This window comes from Rissa tridactyla, chromosome 3 (genome assembly GCF_028500815.1).
Source record: "Rissa tridactyla isolate bRisTri1 chromosome 3, bRisTri1.patW.cur.20221130, whole genome shotgun sequence".
In the NCBI taxonomy this organism is placed as follows: Eukaryota; Metazoa; Chordata; class Aves; order Charadriiformes; family Laridae; genus Rissa; species Rissa tridactyla.
The window spans coordinates 86,565,369-86,582,002 of NC_071468.1; the positions used below are offsets into that span (position 1 = coordinate 86,565,369).

General features: G+C 45.1%; 1 protein-coding gene across 1 annotated transcript in view; it reads left to right on the forward strand.

Annotated features, from left to right (window-relative positions):
- GABRR2 (gamma-aminobutyric acid type A receptor subunit rho2) overlaps nucleotides 1-4,366 on the forward strand; it is a 36,223-nt gene extending 31,857 nt beyond the window's left edge. Inside the window, exons 8-9 of the mRNA XM_054196967.1 lie at nucleotides 122-318; nucleotides 4,058-4,366. Coding sequence (XP_054052942.1) covers nucleotides 122-318; nucleotides 4,058-4,366 — 506 coding nt within the window. The remainder of the gene's footprint in view (nucleotides 1-121; nucleotides 319-4,057) is intronic.
- Nucleotides 4,367-16,634: the final 12,268 nt, after the last annotated feature.

Genomic DNA, 16,634 nt, shown 5'->3' on the forward strand with positions numbered 1-16,634 from the left:
ATTTATTTCATATCTAACATCTTTTAGACTATCATGTAGAGCGTAATTTCTGTTTCTCTTGAGGCAAAAGCCTTATGGACTGTATCAGTAAATAAAATTTATTTCTCTTTGTTCTTTCTAGGGATCACCACTGTGCTGACCATGTCCACGATCATCACTGGGGTGAACGCCTCCATGCCTCGTGTTTCCTACATCAAAGCAGTGGACATTTACCTGTGGGTCAGTTTTGTGTTTGTCTTCCTCTCGGTGCTGGAATACGCAGCAGTGAATTACCTGACTACGGTGCAAGAGCGGAAGGAGAGGAAACTGCGGGAGAGGGTGAGAAAAACTTTTGTTTTGTTCATCCATTTATTCCTTTTTTTCTTACACCTGACCTGGTCTTTATATTGACTGGTTTGTGTCTCTGAATGGGAAAACACTGACATCCATGTGTGTATAATTGGATCTGTTTAGACCGCTGCACCTCAGGCTGAATTGCTAACACCAGAAAAACAGGAGTTGGTCTCATGGGTCTTTGTAGAAACATCAGAGCAGAGGAGAGTGTGACCTGAACTGGGGAATTCTGCAACCCGGGACTGTGTGAAGATCACAAGAGGGGAAAGTATCAAATCTGATACTTCACTGCATCTGCTACAATTGCTATATTTTTAAACTAAAGGTGTTATTTGGAGCAAATTCATTTCCCCTCTCTACTGTCAGCTTTACTCCAGAAACTGGATTCAATGGATGTAATAGTGGAATTGTTCCTTATTACCAAACTCAAACAACAATCAGCCAAATTATGCTCTGATGTGCTATGAAGGGTCTTATCCTGCATCCTTGGAGGTTTTCAAGACCTGACTAGATACAGCTCCAAGTAGCCTGGCCCTGCTGGGAGCAGGAGAGAGGACTAGAGGCCTCCTGAGGTCCCTTCCAGCCTGAATTATCCTACAGATCTGCGATTCCTTCTTCTTTGTCATTAAATGGAACATCATCACCTTTTGAACACTAAGGCTTGGGACCTAATTTTTTTCAGTCCCTGTACAGCCAGAACATCACTGTGTTTTACAGCTTCTTTCTTCCCATTAGGAGCTCCCAACATCAGTTCACAGGTAACAATTGGTCACCTACTGCCTTTTACTCCGACTCCTGGAGAAATTTATTTCAGCCTTTCAGAAATGCCAATGCAGAATCATTTTTCATATGATTTGACCGTGACATTTCCCTCTCTGAACTACTCTGTTGGCTTTGCATGTCCTTCTCTTCCCCTTGAAGGACTTCCTTGAAGTAGAGAATATACCATCTATCAGCCCAGTACCTTTCCTATTTGACATCTCATCAAAAACATAGTCAGATACATTTTAAAAAGCAATTGGAATAAATTAAACAGACTCCTGCGACAAAATCTGACCTCTTTTCAAGGCCTTCTCAACAACAGTGTGATTCTGGAAAGCTACTTGAACAGATCCTGGGTATCTTGATTTATCTGTGTCCTCATCCTAGTCCCCACCCAGGGCCCAGCAGTTCTCTGCAACACAAGGTAGAGATGCTCTGTGTGTGCGCAGCAAGTCAAGTGTGCCTGTGGCCTTGAAGCCAGCCCTGCTCAGACTTCCCATGTCCAAAGAAGACAGTGTTTGTGTAAAGCGCATCTTGACAGTACTCAGGAAATAACAAAAAAATCACTCTTTCTAGGTTCGGCATGCCTGGAATAAACCTGCTTTTTTTTACTGGCAAGAAAACTCCCCTTCTGTATCAGAGGGATGAAATGAACTTGAGAGGGTTTGTTACTGTTCTGCTAAGTTTTCAGGAAGGTTTTCCCATACCCAGTGGTGGCGTAGCGTGTTATTTATATCACAAATCTGCCCTTTATCGAGTCTTGTGCCTTGAATTCTATATTCAGCAAACGTGTTTTTACTACACAAGGTAAAATATTCTATCCAATCTCCAGCACGTGACAATATTAATCCTCAACAATGATAATAGGAGCAGAGATAATAAGCAGCATTACTTGAGGGGATTGTGTCAAAATGTCGGTGAATGCTCTTGAAGAAGCAGAAGAGACATTTTTCACTGTAATTGAGAAATACAGAAAGACCCAAAGAATCTGAATACGAATATGTCAGGCTTCCCAGAGAAGAGCTCTATGTTATGTCTACATTAAGAAATTAAATGTGCCTGGGACCAAGGCGGATGGACCTGGAGTAACTAAAACGAAACCTTCTTTTCCTCAAAATCAGAGTAGTTGCTGTGAATTGCCTGTGGCAAATGGTCCGTGGCCCATGCTAATTCTTGAACTGTACACAGGGACTTTTGGTGCTTGTTGGCCTGGACAAAATTCAGGCCGGAGACATTTCTGACACTCTAATAGTATTGTCAGCTGAGTTCCCGTGCCCAGGGAGGCTCTTTGGCCATGTTTAATTTATTAGTGTTCTACACTAGTGTTCTACAGACTAAAATTGCTGCAGGGTGAAATTGTGTAGCATATTTCTGCATGTGTGTGCCTATGTGAAGATGGGTGTAATTCAAGACTCTGTGGAGGTGGGTTTCTGGTACATTAGGCTCCCTTGTCCATAGGGGTGACTGTTGTCACATGTTCGTGAAGCCAAGGGAACTGTAATTTGACCTGCGGGCTAAGAATAAATCTGCAGAATTTCTTTCTCTTCTGGGTCCTGCAGCAATTAGCTTATTGCCACTAACTGCTTTCCCTTCCACCCACCCACCCACCATCTCCCAGACCTGTCATCAGTTGATAAAGAGCTTGATGTAATTCTTCCCTGTGGTTTTTTTTGGTGGTGGGTTGTTTTTTTTTTTAGGTACACCGGTTTAGTATAAAATATGTCTTAAATCCCAACTGATGTTCAACTGTACCCATGGAGTGCTCCAAAAAATTCCTGGACTGATGGGCCTAACAAGTAGAGCAAATGGGCTACAAACTTGTCATGTTTTTCTGCACGCAATCTGCTGATACCAAATCATTTGATTATGACCAGAACACAGAAAACAATTCCTAAACTGATTTTCAGCTTTTCAGCAGGCAATATGATCTGTTGGTTAAATAATTCAAAGAAAAAGCCTCTAGTGCAGAGTTTTCCAGTGGCATCCTGAATATTACGTATTCAGGTATATGTACCTTCCCCCCCCACCCCCAAGGTATATAAATTTCTGTGTATATATACTTAATTACTTTAGCTGAACTTATCCTTGAAAGTCCTTGGACTTTCCTTGTCCTTTCAGGACAAGTCCTGAACAAGTCCTTGGAAAAGCCACACATCAAAGTTGGTGGAGGAGGGAAATGGGGGCAAACTGTTCTTGGGTAAGGAAAGCAGCCTGTAAGGAATCAGAGGCAGGACCTCCTGGCAGAAGGGAGGTTTTGGAGTCCATTTTCATTACATACAAATATATAATCCATGTTTCTGAGACAGAAAAACTGCAGATTTTAAACAGTAAAAGACAGCATTTGCTATGCAAAATTCTACCTTTATTCGTTGGTTTTCTTAGATTTTTGGGATTCATGCTGGTGCTGCTGAAGTCAATGCAAGTTTTGACATCAATTTCAATAGAGCTGGGGTTTTACATTAGGCTTTGAACTGGTCCTCTCCTTGATTTAAAATCAGATTTACAAAGAAAATGTGAATCTGTGAAACCAGAACTTAGCCCCTTTTTTTTTCCATAACATATACTGGATAAATCATTTCCACAGATAAAACTGCTTCTTGTCCTTGAATAATTATAAACACAAAGACTGCAAAAAAAGCAATCTCAAGACAGCAAGGCCGAACAGAGCTAGCTAAGAAAACCTTTTGGTTAGTTTTCGTGTCTCCTACAGCATTTTTCTAATCTTTTCTGAAGCTGCTCGTCCAAGCAGTGTAGCTAAACCATGTCTTTTCCTTTTTGGAATGCAAGAAAAAAAAAGTGTCTTTTTTTTTTTTTCCAAAGAGAAACTTATAGTATCTTTATAGTATCTCAACTAAAATTTCAAGCTCAACTGTTTACAAGCTGTTTGTTAATAGAAAGGCATCGTTTCTGTTGCTAATGTGTTCTTCCAGTGTTCAGCTATATTTCTTGTTTATGTTCCTAGTTTCCATGCACGTGTGGAATATCTCATTCGAAAACTATGATGCTGGATGGAAACTACAGTGAATCTGATGCCAACAGCCTGGCAGGATATACAAGAAACCAGGTGGTCCCAGAGGAGGAAAAACAAGAAAAGATGGTTGTGCACTTAGCTATGAGCAATGAATCTAATTCATCAAGGAAGAGAGGCCTGAAGGGCCATGTGGGCTTGCGCATCATCCAGAACACTCATGCAATTGATAAATACTCAAGATTAATATTTCCAGGCACCTATATATTTTTTAATTTGATATATTGGTCTGTCTTTAGCTAAGCATGCTGGCACAGCAGTGACTGAAGCAGAAGACATTTATAAAACTCTCTTTTGTTGGTTCTTTTTCAGTCTAATCTGGATGCAAAGCCAGAAAACTGATTATTTTATTGCTTCTTTGGAGGGCATCCTGCAGTGGGCAACTCCATGCATAGGTATCATGGAGGAACCTGCTGTGGCGGTTGCTTCCCAACTCACACCCCAGCTCCTATTTGCTTTATGACACATCGTTTCTCTTACTTGAAAATACATGCTCGCCGTTCACCCAAAAGGTGCTGTATGTTCATTTAAGGCCGGCCACACTGGTGGTGCCTGCTGTGCAATGGACAACCAGACACAATGCTCACAGAGGCTGTCCTGAGGGACTGCACAATCGCAACGAGGGGGTCTGGACAGTGCATCTCCTGTAAGGGAACTGAATGAGGCCTTTCCTTTTCAAAATCTCTGCTTTTGAGCAAATCCTTTTATTTTTCTTTGGTGTAGGAACATCATGTTTCTTTCCATTAGTTTATAAACAAAATCCCCTTTTAGGATCCAAATTCTGCTTTCTCTGGCTAGGACCTTCTTTGATACCGCTAGGACAGCTGACTGGCCGGGATCAGCAGAGTTGGTTACAGAGCGCAGGTGGTAAGTTTGACTTGGTGGTAATTTTTTTTTCTAGATTAGAGGTAAGGAGTGATGATGAAGCAGAGCAAAGAAGCCCACAGACTCACCGGGTACATGAGTAATGAAAACAGGGTTGTTTAGGCATGTGTTCTCCATATAACTTGAGCCCAGCACGTGATACATAGCACCTGCCCTCCAAAATGAGAGGGGAAAACGGTGTGTAGTAAGTACAGTCAGCACATGGTGAACAGGCAGCATCTCTGGGACCATCACTTTCTCTCTCCAGAAGCAGAAAACAGTGTTGAGTGCAGCACTGGTCGCTTCCGAGGATTTTCCTAACCCCTGTGAGGAAAGTGCAGCCCACAGAGAAACTGTATATCCCAGTGTGCCTCTCCCAGTCAACGCATTGTCCTTCTCTTCAGGCATTTTGGATCAAGAGGGAGGGATGTCTGCCAGAACCTCTCTCTGCAGAAACGCAGACATGTCAGAGATTGAACGGCCAAGAATAATACTGTGGGATTCAATGAGACCCTGTTTGGCCTCTGGCTCCAAGGGCCATGTAAGTCATTTTAAGCTGCTGGAGAGCATTGTAACGAGCTTCTGTGCTTGGCATTTCATTTTTCATCCTGTGATATCTCCCTTTCCTTTGCTAACAAAGCTGACAGCAAAATCCAAATGTAGAAAAACGATAGCAGCAAGACAACAGTGCCCAGGTTTGCGTGCTCCTTATTTTTAGAAAACATCATGACTTTTTGGCTTTGGCGGAGTTTACGTTCACCAAAACATTTGGTTACCAAGCTCAAACTCAGCAGGGTGGGCAGAGCCTGAAGCGTGAACACCCAGAACTGAGGTTAGAAGCTGCCTCGATGATGAGATTAAGTTACACATCTGACTGGGGTTGGGCCATGAAGATTCAGATAAATCACACGAATAAAGAAAAAGCAAACAAAAATACTAATACAACCGTAACTATTTGTTGGTGTGTGAAATTTTCTGCTTACTGTAGCAGTAATTCTTATGTCTGAAGTCTCAAGGGATGTAGAAGATGTCAGGGAACTCCATCACTGGAGTGTCAACTCCAGGCTGTCAACAATATTCAGAATTTTTCTTGTGCCTCTAGTATTGCTAAGTCACACTGATTTACTGGAAAGAAAATTGACAAGAGAAACTAAAAATAACAACTCTGTTCCCCTTTCATCAGCCATGTCATTAACTGACATTAACAAGAGTTCTGTGTGGTCATACAACTAAGAAAATACAGTCCTGAAACCACTGGTGAGAAGGGGAGCCATGGAAGGGCAGTATCTGACTTCTCTCCTGAGAATTTACCACGCACAGCTCTTCTCGGAGCTGAAACCTGTGTACTTCTCCCATCAACAGGCACTACAATACAGAGGCAAAAAATATTAAAGACATAGCTCACTCATCTTTTGAGAGGTTAAAGCCTGGACGTAACGGTGTGTGTTCTTCAGCCTTAGCGGTTTTGGAGTGTAAAACGGGAACCAACGCCGCGACTGGCAGCAGGGCAGCGCAGCGGAGGGACCTTTGCTGGGGGAAGGCAGCAGAACTGCACCAGGAAGGTGCCAGTGCAGGGAGCGGGAAACTCAGTTCCCGTGCCCCCCCTTTTGCCGGTCTTCCTACATCACCTGCGGCACGGGATGCCATTTAACCTCTCAGTGCCTCATCTCCTCTATCGGGAAAGTGGGGAGCAATAACATTTACCTACCTCATGAGGTGCCGAGGGGCTTCACCTGCTTAACTAACATGTGTGTGAGGCACGGTTATGATTTCTGAGCGGGTCACCTGGTGGGAATCCAAAGGGTTTTGTCTTAGTTACCAGGGAGTTCATCAAATGTGTCCTCTGAATCAGTCCAGCTGGAAGAAAGCAGGTATCTCCCCTGCATTATAATGATATTAAACCAGAGATAAATGTAGCCCAACAGCCAAAAAGTGAACATTGTCAATGAATAATGCCTCCTGGCATAGAAAAAAAAAAAAAAAAAAAGAAGTCCTAGTGCTTTACTTTGCCATTTTTTATTACAGCTCCTGTTTCCTTAAAGGTTATGTGGTGGCAGAGACAGTCCTTTAGATCGTGTCGTCTTTGCACTAATGCTGCCTGTAGTTTAAATGCCAGCTAATAAACATCTTCTGGAAAGGCTACCTTACTCTTATTTTATATGCATGTGTACATAACTGATAGAAATTGATGTGTGTTTCTACCAGACACAATTACACAGCCTGTAAAACCATCAAGGAGGGTAGTTTTCCATTAAAGGGAAAAAAAAAGTCCCTATCTTGGGCACCACTTACAATTATTATTCATTAAGACAATAGATGAAAAGTATATATGCAAATAAAACCTAGACATGTCCTTCAGGCAGCGTATGAATTGTATTTTTCTGCCTATTAAGAGGAGAGTGGCTGCGCATGAAGCTAGAACAAATGTGTGAAGTGTGGTCCTGAGAATGTATTTCACCTTTCATCTCCCCTGGGTTACAAGAGACTTCACGAGCACTGCCTGACTTCTAGCTGCAACATCCAACCAATGTTTTGAGAAATAATGCCTGAAGCTGGGCTCTGAGTACTGTTTGATGGATACAATCCAATTCTGTGAAGCACTGAGCGTCTGGACGATTAACCTACCGAAGGCCAGGATTTTCATAAGGGATTTGGGCAAATGAAGCCCATTGATGAATATGCCTTCTCCAAGTAACCTGATCCAATGGCAAAGAAAGAAAATGTCAGCCCTGCTCATTCTGCATCTGGCTCCATTGTACTTTTACTTACTCCTAACCAAATCCTGTCTTTGAAAGAAAGTAATTCTCTCTCTGTATGTATAATGTATATGCAGATAGCATATAACAAAGGAAGACGCTGGGACGTGTACCTGTATTAAATAGTGTACATACATGAAATTGTAATATATTGTATGTAAATTACCATTTATTACGCCCAGAAAACTTACTATGTTGAATTGAAAAAAGGCTCTTATTGTCAGCCAGGGGCCAAGAAATGAGGTATGGCAAGTTATTCCATAAATAAAAATTATGGATTCTCCTACATTTTCCTTCTGAAAAAGGAAGTGTTGAGAAGTTTGCAAGAAAGGCTGATGCTAAACTGGTTGTACAGTGTGTACATGCCACTGTGCTGCTTGTTGTAATCAAACCCGGTAATAAAATAACAGATGGAAAGAGTGGAAAAGAGTCCACTTCATGGTGTGAACTTTAAAATGTGATTTTAATTCTGTTCGGATATCTGTTACCTATGAGCTAATGCCCTTGGTAAAGGACTTGAATAAACACCTCATTTGTAATTGATTTTAAATAAAAAGCACCTAAAAAGGTGGAAGAAATGTAGTGGAAACAGGCAAGTACTTTGAAGTATGCAAAGCTCCTTGAGAAAACTGAGCCGTTAATTACAGCTATAAGCTACAGAGACATTTTGTGAAAACTGGAGCTCACAACTGAAGATATTTTAATAATTACTTTACACTTAAAGGCACATTTTCAAAGCCCAAATGGCAGGTATATTTCTCGATCTCCGTTAGACTATAAAAGAGAACTTGTCGTTTAATTCCTCCTTTGAGCCTTTGAAAAGATTGTCTCCACACTTACCGAGGGAAGATAAAACCCCTCTGAGGTCCCGGCTGCCCGATCTCATCTATTATCCTTAATGCAGACAATGGGACTAAACGAAATGTGCACGAGCCAGGCTGATACCGAAACCACTGAATAATGGCTATTGTCTGTCAAATTTCCACAATGGAGAGCTTACAACAAGGTGCAGTCTAACTAAGTGAAATATAAAGAAGAGAAAAACGTATTTAAAAAACAGCAAGACTTTAGCACTATTAAAATTAAAATGTAATCCAGCCTCACACTAAGCTGATTAATTCCTCTGCAAAAACGACATTTAAAATAATGTATCAGGGTCATTACTTTCCTGGTCAGAGGAATTGCCGTGTTGGATGAAGCGAGACGGGTGGGGAGGGAAGTGGTGCACGAGCAGGGGCAAGGTGCTGCTCTTGGCATCTGGCTCTTGCGGCGGTGACAGGGGCGACTCCAGGCTGATCAGATCCCACTGTGGAGGCAAGGATCGGAGGACCCGGCTTTCCCAAACACTTTGCGCCTGGGCGTCACACATCACCATGTACGGCCCTCCTTGATTTGGGCAAGAAAAAGCTACCTTCTGCTGGGAGCTAGGCTTAGGCTGGCTATGGGCTGGGGCCTGAGACAGGGAGACCTTGACAGACAAGCAATATCTGCACCCACAGCTGTCCACAAAATTTTCTCTAAATGAATCATGCCTCGTGCCGCCGAATTTTGACACTAGCCTGCATTGCGCCCACAAAAGAAGACCTCCAAACCAGGACAGCCCTGCATTGCCCGCTCCTCGGAGCAAGCAGCAAAGTCCTTAGCAGATAATTTGAACACTGAATTTTAAGATTTCCTGCCTTTGAGAAAATGCATGAAACTTATCATGGCCAGTTGTCCAAACTGGACTTCTCCCACGAGTCCTTTAGGGGTCTCCGAGTGTAGATATGTGCAACTTGCAACCATAGAATTTAGTTTGGGAAAAGCGCCTGGCAACTCAATCTGTGGAAAACGCATATAAATGATGTGGGGAAAAAAAAAAAAAAAGATTTTACAGCTCTACTTGTCACACAGATTTATAGAAGAAAATTGTGTGTTTAGCTTAGAGGGAATTCGGAGAGGGAAATGAAAGGACAAGTTAATTGTAACGACAGTTTGAATTACTTGAACAAATATATTTTGGGAAATGGGACAGAACATTAGAGCTGTAAAACTCTCTTGCCTCCTGGCTCTTTCCATTTTATCTGGATTTTTATTAGGATCCAAATTTATTTCAACCATGAAATTTTAAACCTTTCTTATTAAGGTGCATAATGACCACATTTTTATAGGTACAGTTGGGAGGAGGCCTTCAGTGCTGCGTGCAGATTGTTTAGTTGCGGCAGCCTCCAAGTGAAAATACTGCTCCTTTTTTTCACCTGGAGTTTCAGGACAAACAGCCGCCATTCCACAAAAGGGGAAAGGCAGAGTTAGTCAGCCATTCATCAGGGAGGCAAGACACTCTCCAAGGAGCTGGACAAGAGAAAGACCATATCATTTGCACCACATAGATAGAATCCTTGACATCTGATGCGTATTGCTGGGTGCTCGGGTGTGGTAATGAGTAGGACTTTGTAAGACTGCCCGGGGAGGAAAGAAAAATCCTGCTTGGGCCATATCTGGAGACACTAACCACCTCAGATGGTCATCACCCTAACCATGACCACCATCCATGATGGTGACATGCATTCAAACTGCCACCCTGGGGAAGGTGACGATGGATGCTTCCTCAGGGCTTGGTCCCACGTGCTGTGCCTCTGTGAGACCCTTTCTTTGCTGGGTCAGTGTCCGCCTGCCCCAAATGGCTCTGATTTGGCCCCAGGATGGCACACTGCAGGAAACGTTTCTCTTCTTCTGGGGCTGGGGTGGGGGCTCTCCATGCATGTTTTGTCCATGGGGAGGTTGGTGCCCTGGTCTGCGGATGTGGTGGCTGTTTGCAGGATTTTCCTGTCAGATTCCTGCCACATCCGACCTCCCTTTCATCCCAGCGGTGGCCCAGGAGAGGAGGAGGAGCCCTTTCTTCAAAGGCCTGGTTGGTCTGGAGAGGGACTGGTGAACAGCACAGAAAGCAAAGGAAAGGATCGAAATGGGAGGGCCTTATGATTACTTGGGGTCAAATGGTCTGTCCCGGGCTCTTGGGCACTCTGTGCCCTAAATGACAGAGGACATGAAAAATGTGCAACTCGATTTTGAACTGAGCTGCTAAATGGAAGTGGCACTTGCTGACCTGCCCAGAGCCGTCATCGCCACTCACGCAGAGTAAGGCTGGGGCTTTGTGCATGTCAATCTTTACCTCGCTAACATGCACAGGAATGCCCGGTGCCTGGCAGTGATGCTGCCTGGTGGTGATGGTATCCAGCAGTGATGCTGCCCAGGAGCAACGCTGCCCATCAGCTTGCCCTTCCCCAAGCTCAGCCTCCCACAGAAGGGCTCCCCCCATCTCCTGCCCACCCTCGTGCAGGCCCAGCCATAAGGAGCTTAACAGGACATGGCTTCCTTAAAAAAAGAGAAAAAAGTAGGGAAAGAGGCAAGAAGAGGGAAAAAGTGCCCCCCACAAATGAAAGCAAGTATTGTTGTGACTGTGTCAAAAGCAGTATTTTGCCAAGCCATTAGCTGCTCCTCACTTCTCCAGCTTTTCTTTAATCATGGGCAGTAATGTATGTGCTTTCTCTTCCTTAGTCCTCTGGCAGCTGACGTAAACATTGCAGCATGTCAATATTCTTCCCACGTCTCAGCTGGTGACAAAAGCCATGAAAATATGTGACTAACAGCTCCAGTGCAAAACACCTTTGTACTGGTGCGCTGCCAAGGGAAGAAAACATCGAGGCTGTTTTACAAGTACAAATGCTGTCTGCAAGGCCATTTCCTTACCGCGTGAAGCAAATAAAAGAATTATTTGAAGCAGTTTAATTAGGAGGAAGTAAAACAGCCTGTTACAAATGAAAAGAACAAAATTAAAAATATTCTGTTTGATTTCATAGAGGAGGAAGCAGCCTCAGAAAGAAGTCCCAGGATCACCATCACTTCATGTATCAAGCAACATGGTGGAGATGCATAGCACACAGCCATGAGAGGCCTGGCCCGGATGGCTGGCGGGTGCAGGTCCAGCAGGCAGCCCGTAGGAGGAACCACCAGTGCACCCAGGACTGAAGAAACCATCCAGGAAGCACTTTAGATCCAGAGTTTCATTCCTCTGCTTCTCCATCCCGTGCTGGTGGGCTGCTGCCTAAGTCCTAAAATGCTCCCACTTGCTTCCAGGCATGTCCGTTCCTGGTATGGAGACTACCTTGAAGCCTCATGGTCGGTCCGAGGCGTGCCCCTGGTCCTTGGTGCAGCCTGTGTGGAGCTGAATGCTCTGATGAGCCTTCAGGCTGGTCCACCCTGCTCAGCCCTGTGGTGTTAAACTGCCCCTAGTGCCATTTCCCACCTGCCTCCCTGAACCTGGATGTGCCTCAACACCTTGAGCACCTTGCTTTCTGCTCCTCATGAGGCTGCAAGAGGAGTTCAGGAACTGCCCAGAAACAAGTTAATGGCAGCTGCAGTACTTCTTTCCGTTTCTCAAGGCATGGGAAGGCTGGAGAAGGTGAAGCTGCTGAGCTTGGTCCCTGGGCGCCTGCGTGCACACATGGTGCAAAGGCTTGGTGGGGATTGGGGTTCTGCCATGGTGTGGTGAAGTCCAGCCTGGCTCCCACACCAACACCTTGTTGGCCAAGGAATGGTAGACTCAGAGCATGTCCTCACCACTGGGACGAGGCCACCATGCCAAGCACTGCCGCAGCAGCCAGGCGAAACCAGCTTGGTGGGGCCGTGGGGAGGCCAGCCAGCCAGCTCCTGCACCCGAAGGCAGCATCCACTGCACTTAAATCATTTCTGACAGATGCTCGTGCAGCCTGCTCTTAAAAACCTGCAATCCCCCAGTCTCCCCAGGCAGTTTATACCGGTGGTTAACCAGCCTTAAAATTAGAAAGTGCTTACTGGTTACCAGGCTGAATCTCCCTTGCTGTAATTTGGGCCTGTTACGCATTGTACTACCTGCAGTGGGTATGAAGGAAAGTTTATGTACCTCAGATTGTGCAGATATCTATCAGGTTTCTTCTGCTCTTCACTTCTTTGGACTGTGTCTGTGACCCTCCTTGAAGGCCCCCAGTTTGTTCACAGAAAAGCCTCACAGCGGCCTTGCTTGCCCCCACCATTTCCTTCTGTGGAAGAAGCGGCATGGTTTGATGTTGGAATTTGATTTTTTTTTTTTTTAGCGTGTATGTTTTTCATTAAATGTCTCACTATACCACATAGAGGTGATAACTCATCCATGAATAACAACCCCATCTTTACCGTAATACCTGCTAAGATTACCTGGCAGCCCAGAAGTGACTAGTTTTGAACACTTACAAAAGCTCTACAGGGCAGAATAAACCCCTCTCCTGCCTTAATCAACAATAAACTCACACATCCCGTAAATGCATCGAAGTGCTTTTCCATGCCTTCCGCATCGCTGCAAGCTTTGGTTCCTGCCATGGTGGCCAATAATGCCCCCAGTATAATCCGAAGCAGGACTTTCACAGGATGGCTCTCTCTGATCAGCTCTGCTCCTCCAGCAGGGAAGCTCTGATGAGCTGAGGCCACGTCCTGCAGCCGGGCAGTGGGGAGGCAGGAGGACGGCTGAGCCCTTGCCCTGCCCGCTGCCCTCGCTCCCCTGCCCCAGCAGACGCGTGGGCAGGCAGGCAGAAAGCTGGGCCCCGTGCGTGCCTGGGATATGGATAAGTGCATTTTCATATTACATCTAATGTAATAAGTCAGTTAAATGCCCCTCATCCGGGGAGGGCAGCATGTTAATAAATGGTCGTTACCAGCAGTTGACAGTTGGTTAGCACAGATTAATTCCTAATGAAGAAAAAAACTCTTTATGTAATGTAATGCTTCTGGCTGGGGACCAAGGGTTGCAATCATCCACCCACGGCAGACCTTTTAAATCCGGCTTTGTTCCACTGCGGGAAAAATAGACCAAAAAAAAAAAATCTGCTATTTTTTAAAGGTTATGATTCAGCCAGCGTCACTCGGATCCTAATTCCAGGAGTGCTGAGCTTGTTTCCTAAAGAGTACAATATGTTGCACCGCAGCCTGGTGATGCAGATGTGGCAGAGGAGGCAGCGTGAGGCGGGAGGGGGGCACCACACGGACCCCGCGCCCCGAAGATGCAGGAGATGGTCTCGTGCAGCCCCTGGCATGCCAGGGCTCTCGCACCTCGTGGGATGATGCCGGCTCTCTGGCCACAGCCATGGGTGCTTGGGGCTGGCTGGTGGGCATCAGGGCAGGCTGGCTCACAGAGCCACCCTGGGAAGGTGCGAGGAGCAGGGGTGCAGCTGTATTGTGCTTGCACTGGGGCCAGGGTAACCAGCCCTCACCTTCCAGCAGCCACGAGGAAACCGCCTGTGAAAAGCAGGAGGTCAAACCCAGCTTAAGCAGCAGGGATTTTGGTAGGGTGCGGCTGCCCAGACCCCTGTGGCCAGTGTCGTGGCAACATGCACACACACAAGCTTTCACCCTTCCAGCCATAAGGAGGCTCCTGGGACCTTTATTTCTGCTTGGAAGAAAGCAAAAGCATTTCACACTGACTCACTTACCCTTCCTCTCCCTCCCTTAAGACATTCCTTGAGACGAGGGTTTAGGAGCTGGTTCCTGGGCTCCTTTGCAGGGGACACCTTGTCTCCAGGCTGTGCCAGTGTCATCCTTGCAGGGGGAATTGCAGGGGCACCTGCACCCACCCTGGCAGAGGCTCTGAGATATTCTCCCAAAGCCATGAGATCAAAAGCAAAACTCACCCGAAAGCCAAATCCACTGGAACATCAGTAAATATTGCCAATGATTACTCTACCAGCGAAGAAGAAAAATGGTTGTGGTCATCTTGTGACCTAAGGATACCGATATAATAAAACTGATTATAATAAAACTGATTCGCACACAGAAAAGTGATTTGTACTTGTGAGGACTGTTTTTTTACTGTAGTTAATTTTACTCACGATCTGATAGGATTCTCCCTATTGATTTACTGATGATCTCACAGGAAAAAATTTGGAAGGAATTTTACAATTATGGCTTAAAGAAGAATTATTCTGGTTTACTTATATTTTACTGTATCTTGACTTACACAAAATAAATGTGCATAAAGTAGGAGAAGCCCCACAAGCTGTGACATGCGAAGACAAACGAGACTTGCATCTCCAGAGCAGCGTGGGTCCTCAGCAGGTAAAATGGCATCTCTCACATGTTGGGTTTTCTTTCGTCTCCTTTCTGTTTCGCCTTGCTTTTCCACAGTGATGCCAAGCTGCTGAAAGCAGATTAAATCTGTAAGAAGTGTAAGAACAAAGTAAGTTCTGTGCAGGCAAAGGACTTCAAACGGGGAGGAAGGCTGGCGGCGGAGATACTGTCATAGGCGGAGACTTCAAAAGAGACGCAGCAGGTGATTAACTTTGCAACTAATCAGTGCAGCCGGCGCTAGGTACGTAGGCTGCGTGAGCGAGGCTTCGTCCTGCAAATTTCTATTTACATCATTCCTTTGAGTTTTTGCCATTTGCCTACACCCGTGTTAAGGGGATGTGGAAGAGCCCCATGCCCGTGTCTGGGAGCACGGCGTTGCCCATAAGGGCTTCCCCTTTCCCTGAGCCCTGGGGATGGGAGGGCAGGGGCACCGCCGCTGAGGGATCGGGCTGCCAATGCAACAGCCTGGCCAGCAGCACCCTGAAACAACTCCATGGCTTAAACTAGACACTGTGGCAGACAAGAGAGGCAAAAGGAAACACCACTGGGGCTGCTGCCCAGACTAACGCTGCCCAGGGAAGACATCTCCAGAAGGCCCCAACCACCAAAGGGCCGTCAGCCGATGCTACCTGGGTGTGCGAACAAGGCTTCCTGACAGGCTGCCATGCAAGCAATGGGGGTTGGGTACTGGTGTGAGCAGAGAAAATGGTCATCGCCCCCTCTCTGAGCCTTTTTCACACAAGTTTTTACCAGCAAAGTCCATCAGCAGCTTTATGCTTCTCAGCACAAAACAAAATCCAACTTCTTTTTACTCATGGGCTACTCTGCATGTGCTGTAATGGAAATCACAGGCCACATTTACAACAATCAGTAATTTTTGTGACACTAATACAAAGTGAGCAATGTGATGATAACATTTGGTTATCGATATCAGAAGTGGAACAGCAACAATAGACCATCTCTCAAAAATGCTGAATATTTGCTAGTACTTTATCTGGGCTACAAAAGAAGTTACTGTTAAAGGGATGCCAGCCTGGAGATTGTTGATGGCTTTTTTGGCTCTGGCACACTGAGCGATACTTTAATGCTGACTGGAGAGATGAGGTCTTCTAAGGAGCTGCAGAAGCCATGTGCAAAACGCATGTACAAATTAATAACAACCATTTTTTTATTTGCTCCAGCACTAGAGAAAGAAAAAAAGAACAGTCAAGGTTCTGGAGAAATGCCAGTATGTTCTTGGGCTTTGGGGTTTTAAAAGAATCAAGTCTTAAAAAAAAGTTCACCAGCATTTTCTGTCTCAAAATGTTCTGCTTTAGAACTGTTTGCTTTGTAGTTTTTCTGGTTTTATTTCACTTCCTTGCTCAGTCTTGCTATCAAATGAAGCTAGGGAAATGAAGGAAGTGAACAAAAGGGAAAAGATTGAAAGGCTTCCAGAAATATTTTAATGGAGAGGGGAAGATGATTCTGGGGTTTTTTTCGCTCTGTTTGTTTTTTTTTTTTTTAAATGTTGGAGAAACAGCATTCTCAGGCTCAGCTCCGGATGGTAGCATAGGACACCACACACTAATGGCTGATGACAATGTGTGTGCTGGGGCTTCGCGGGCACACAGGGCAGCTCTTCCACATCTCCCTCCCAGATATATCTCTACCATTAGTTTTTTTTCTCTGCCAGAAATATAGTGACCCTACCTGGTGCCCACTGTAGACAGGGGAAAGAAGGTTTGTCCCATAGGGAGTCTCCTCTTACGTAGGGAATTCTTCAGTGCAATGGCCAAAAA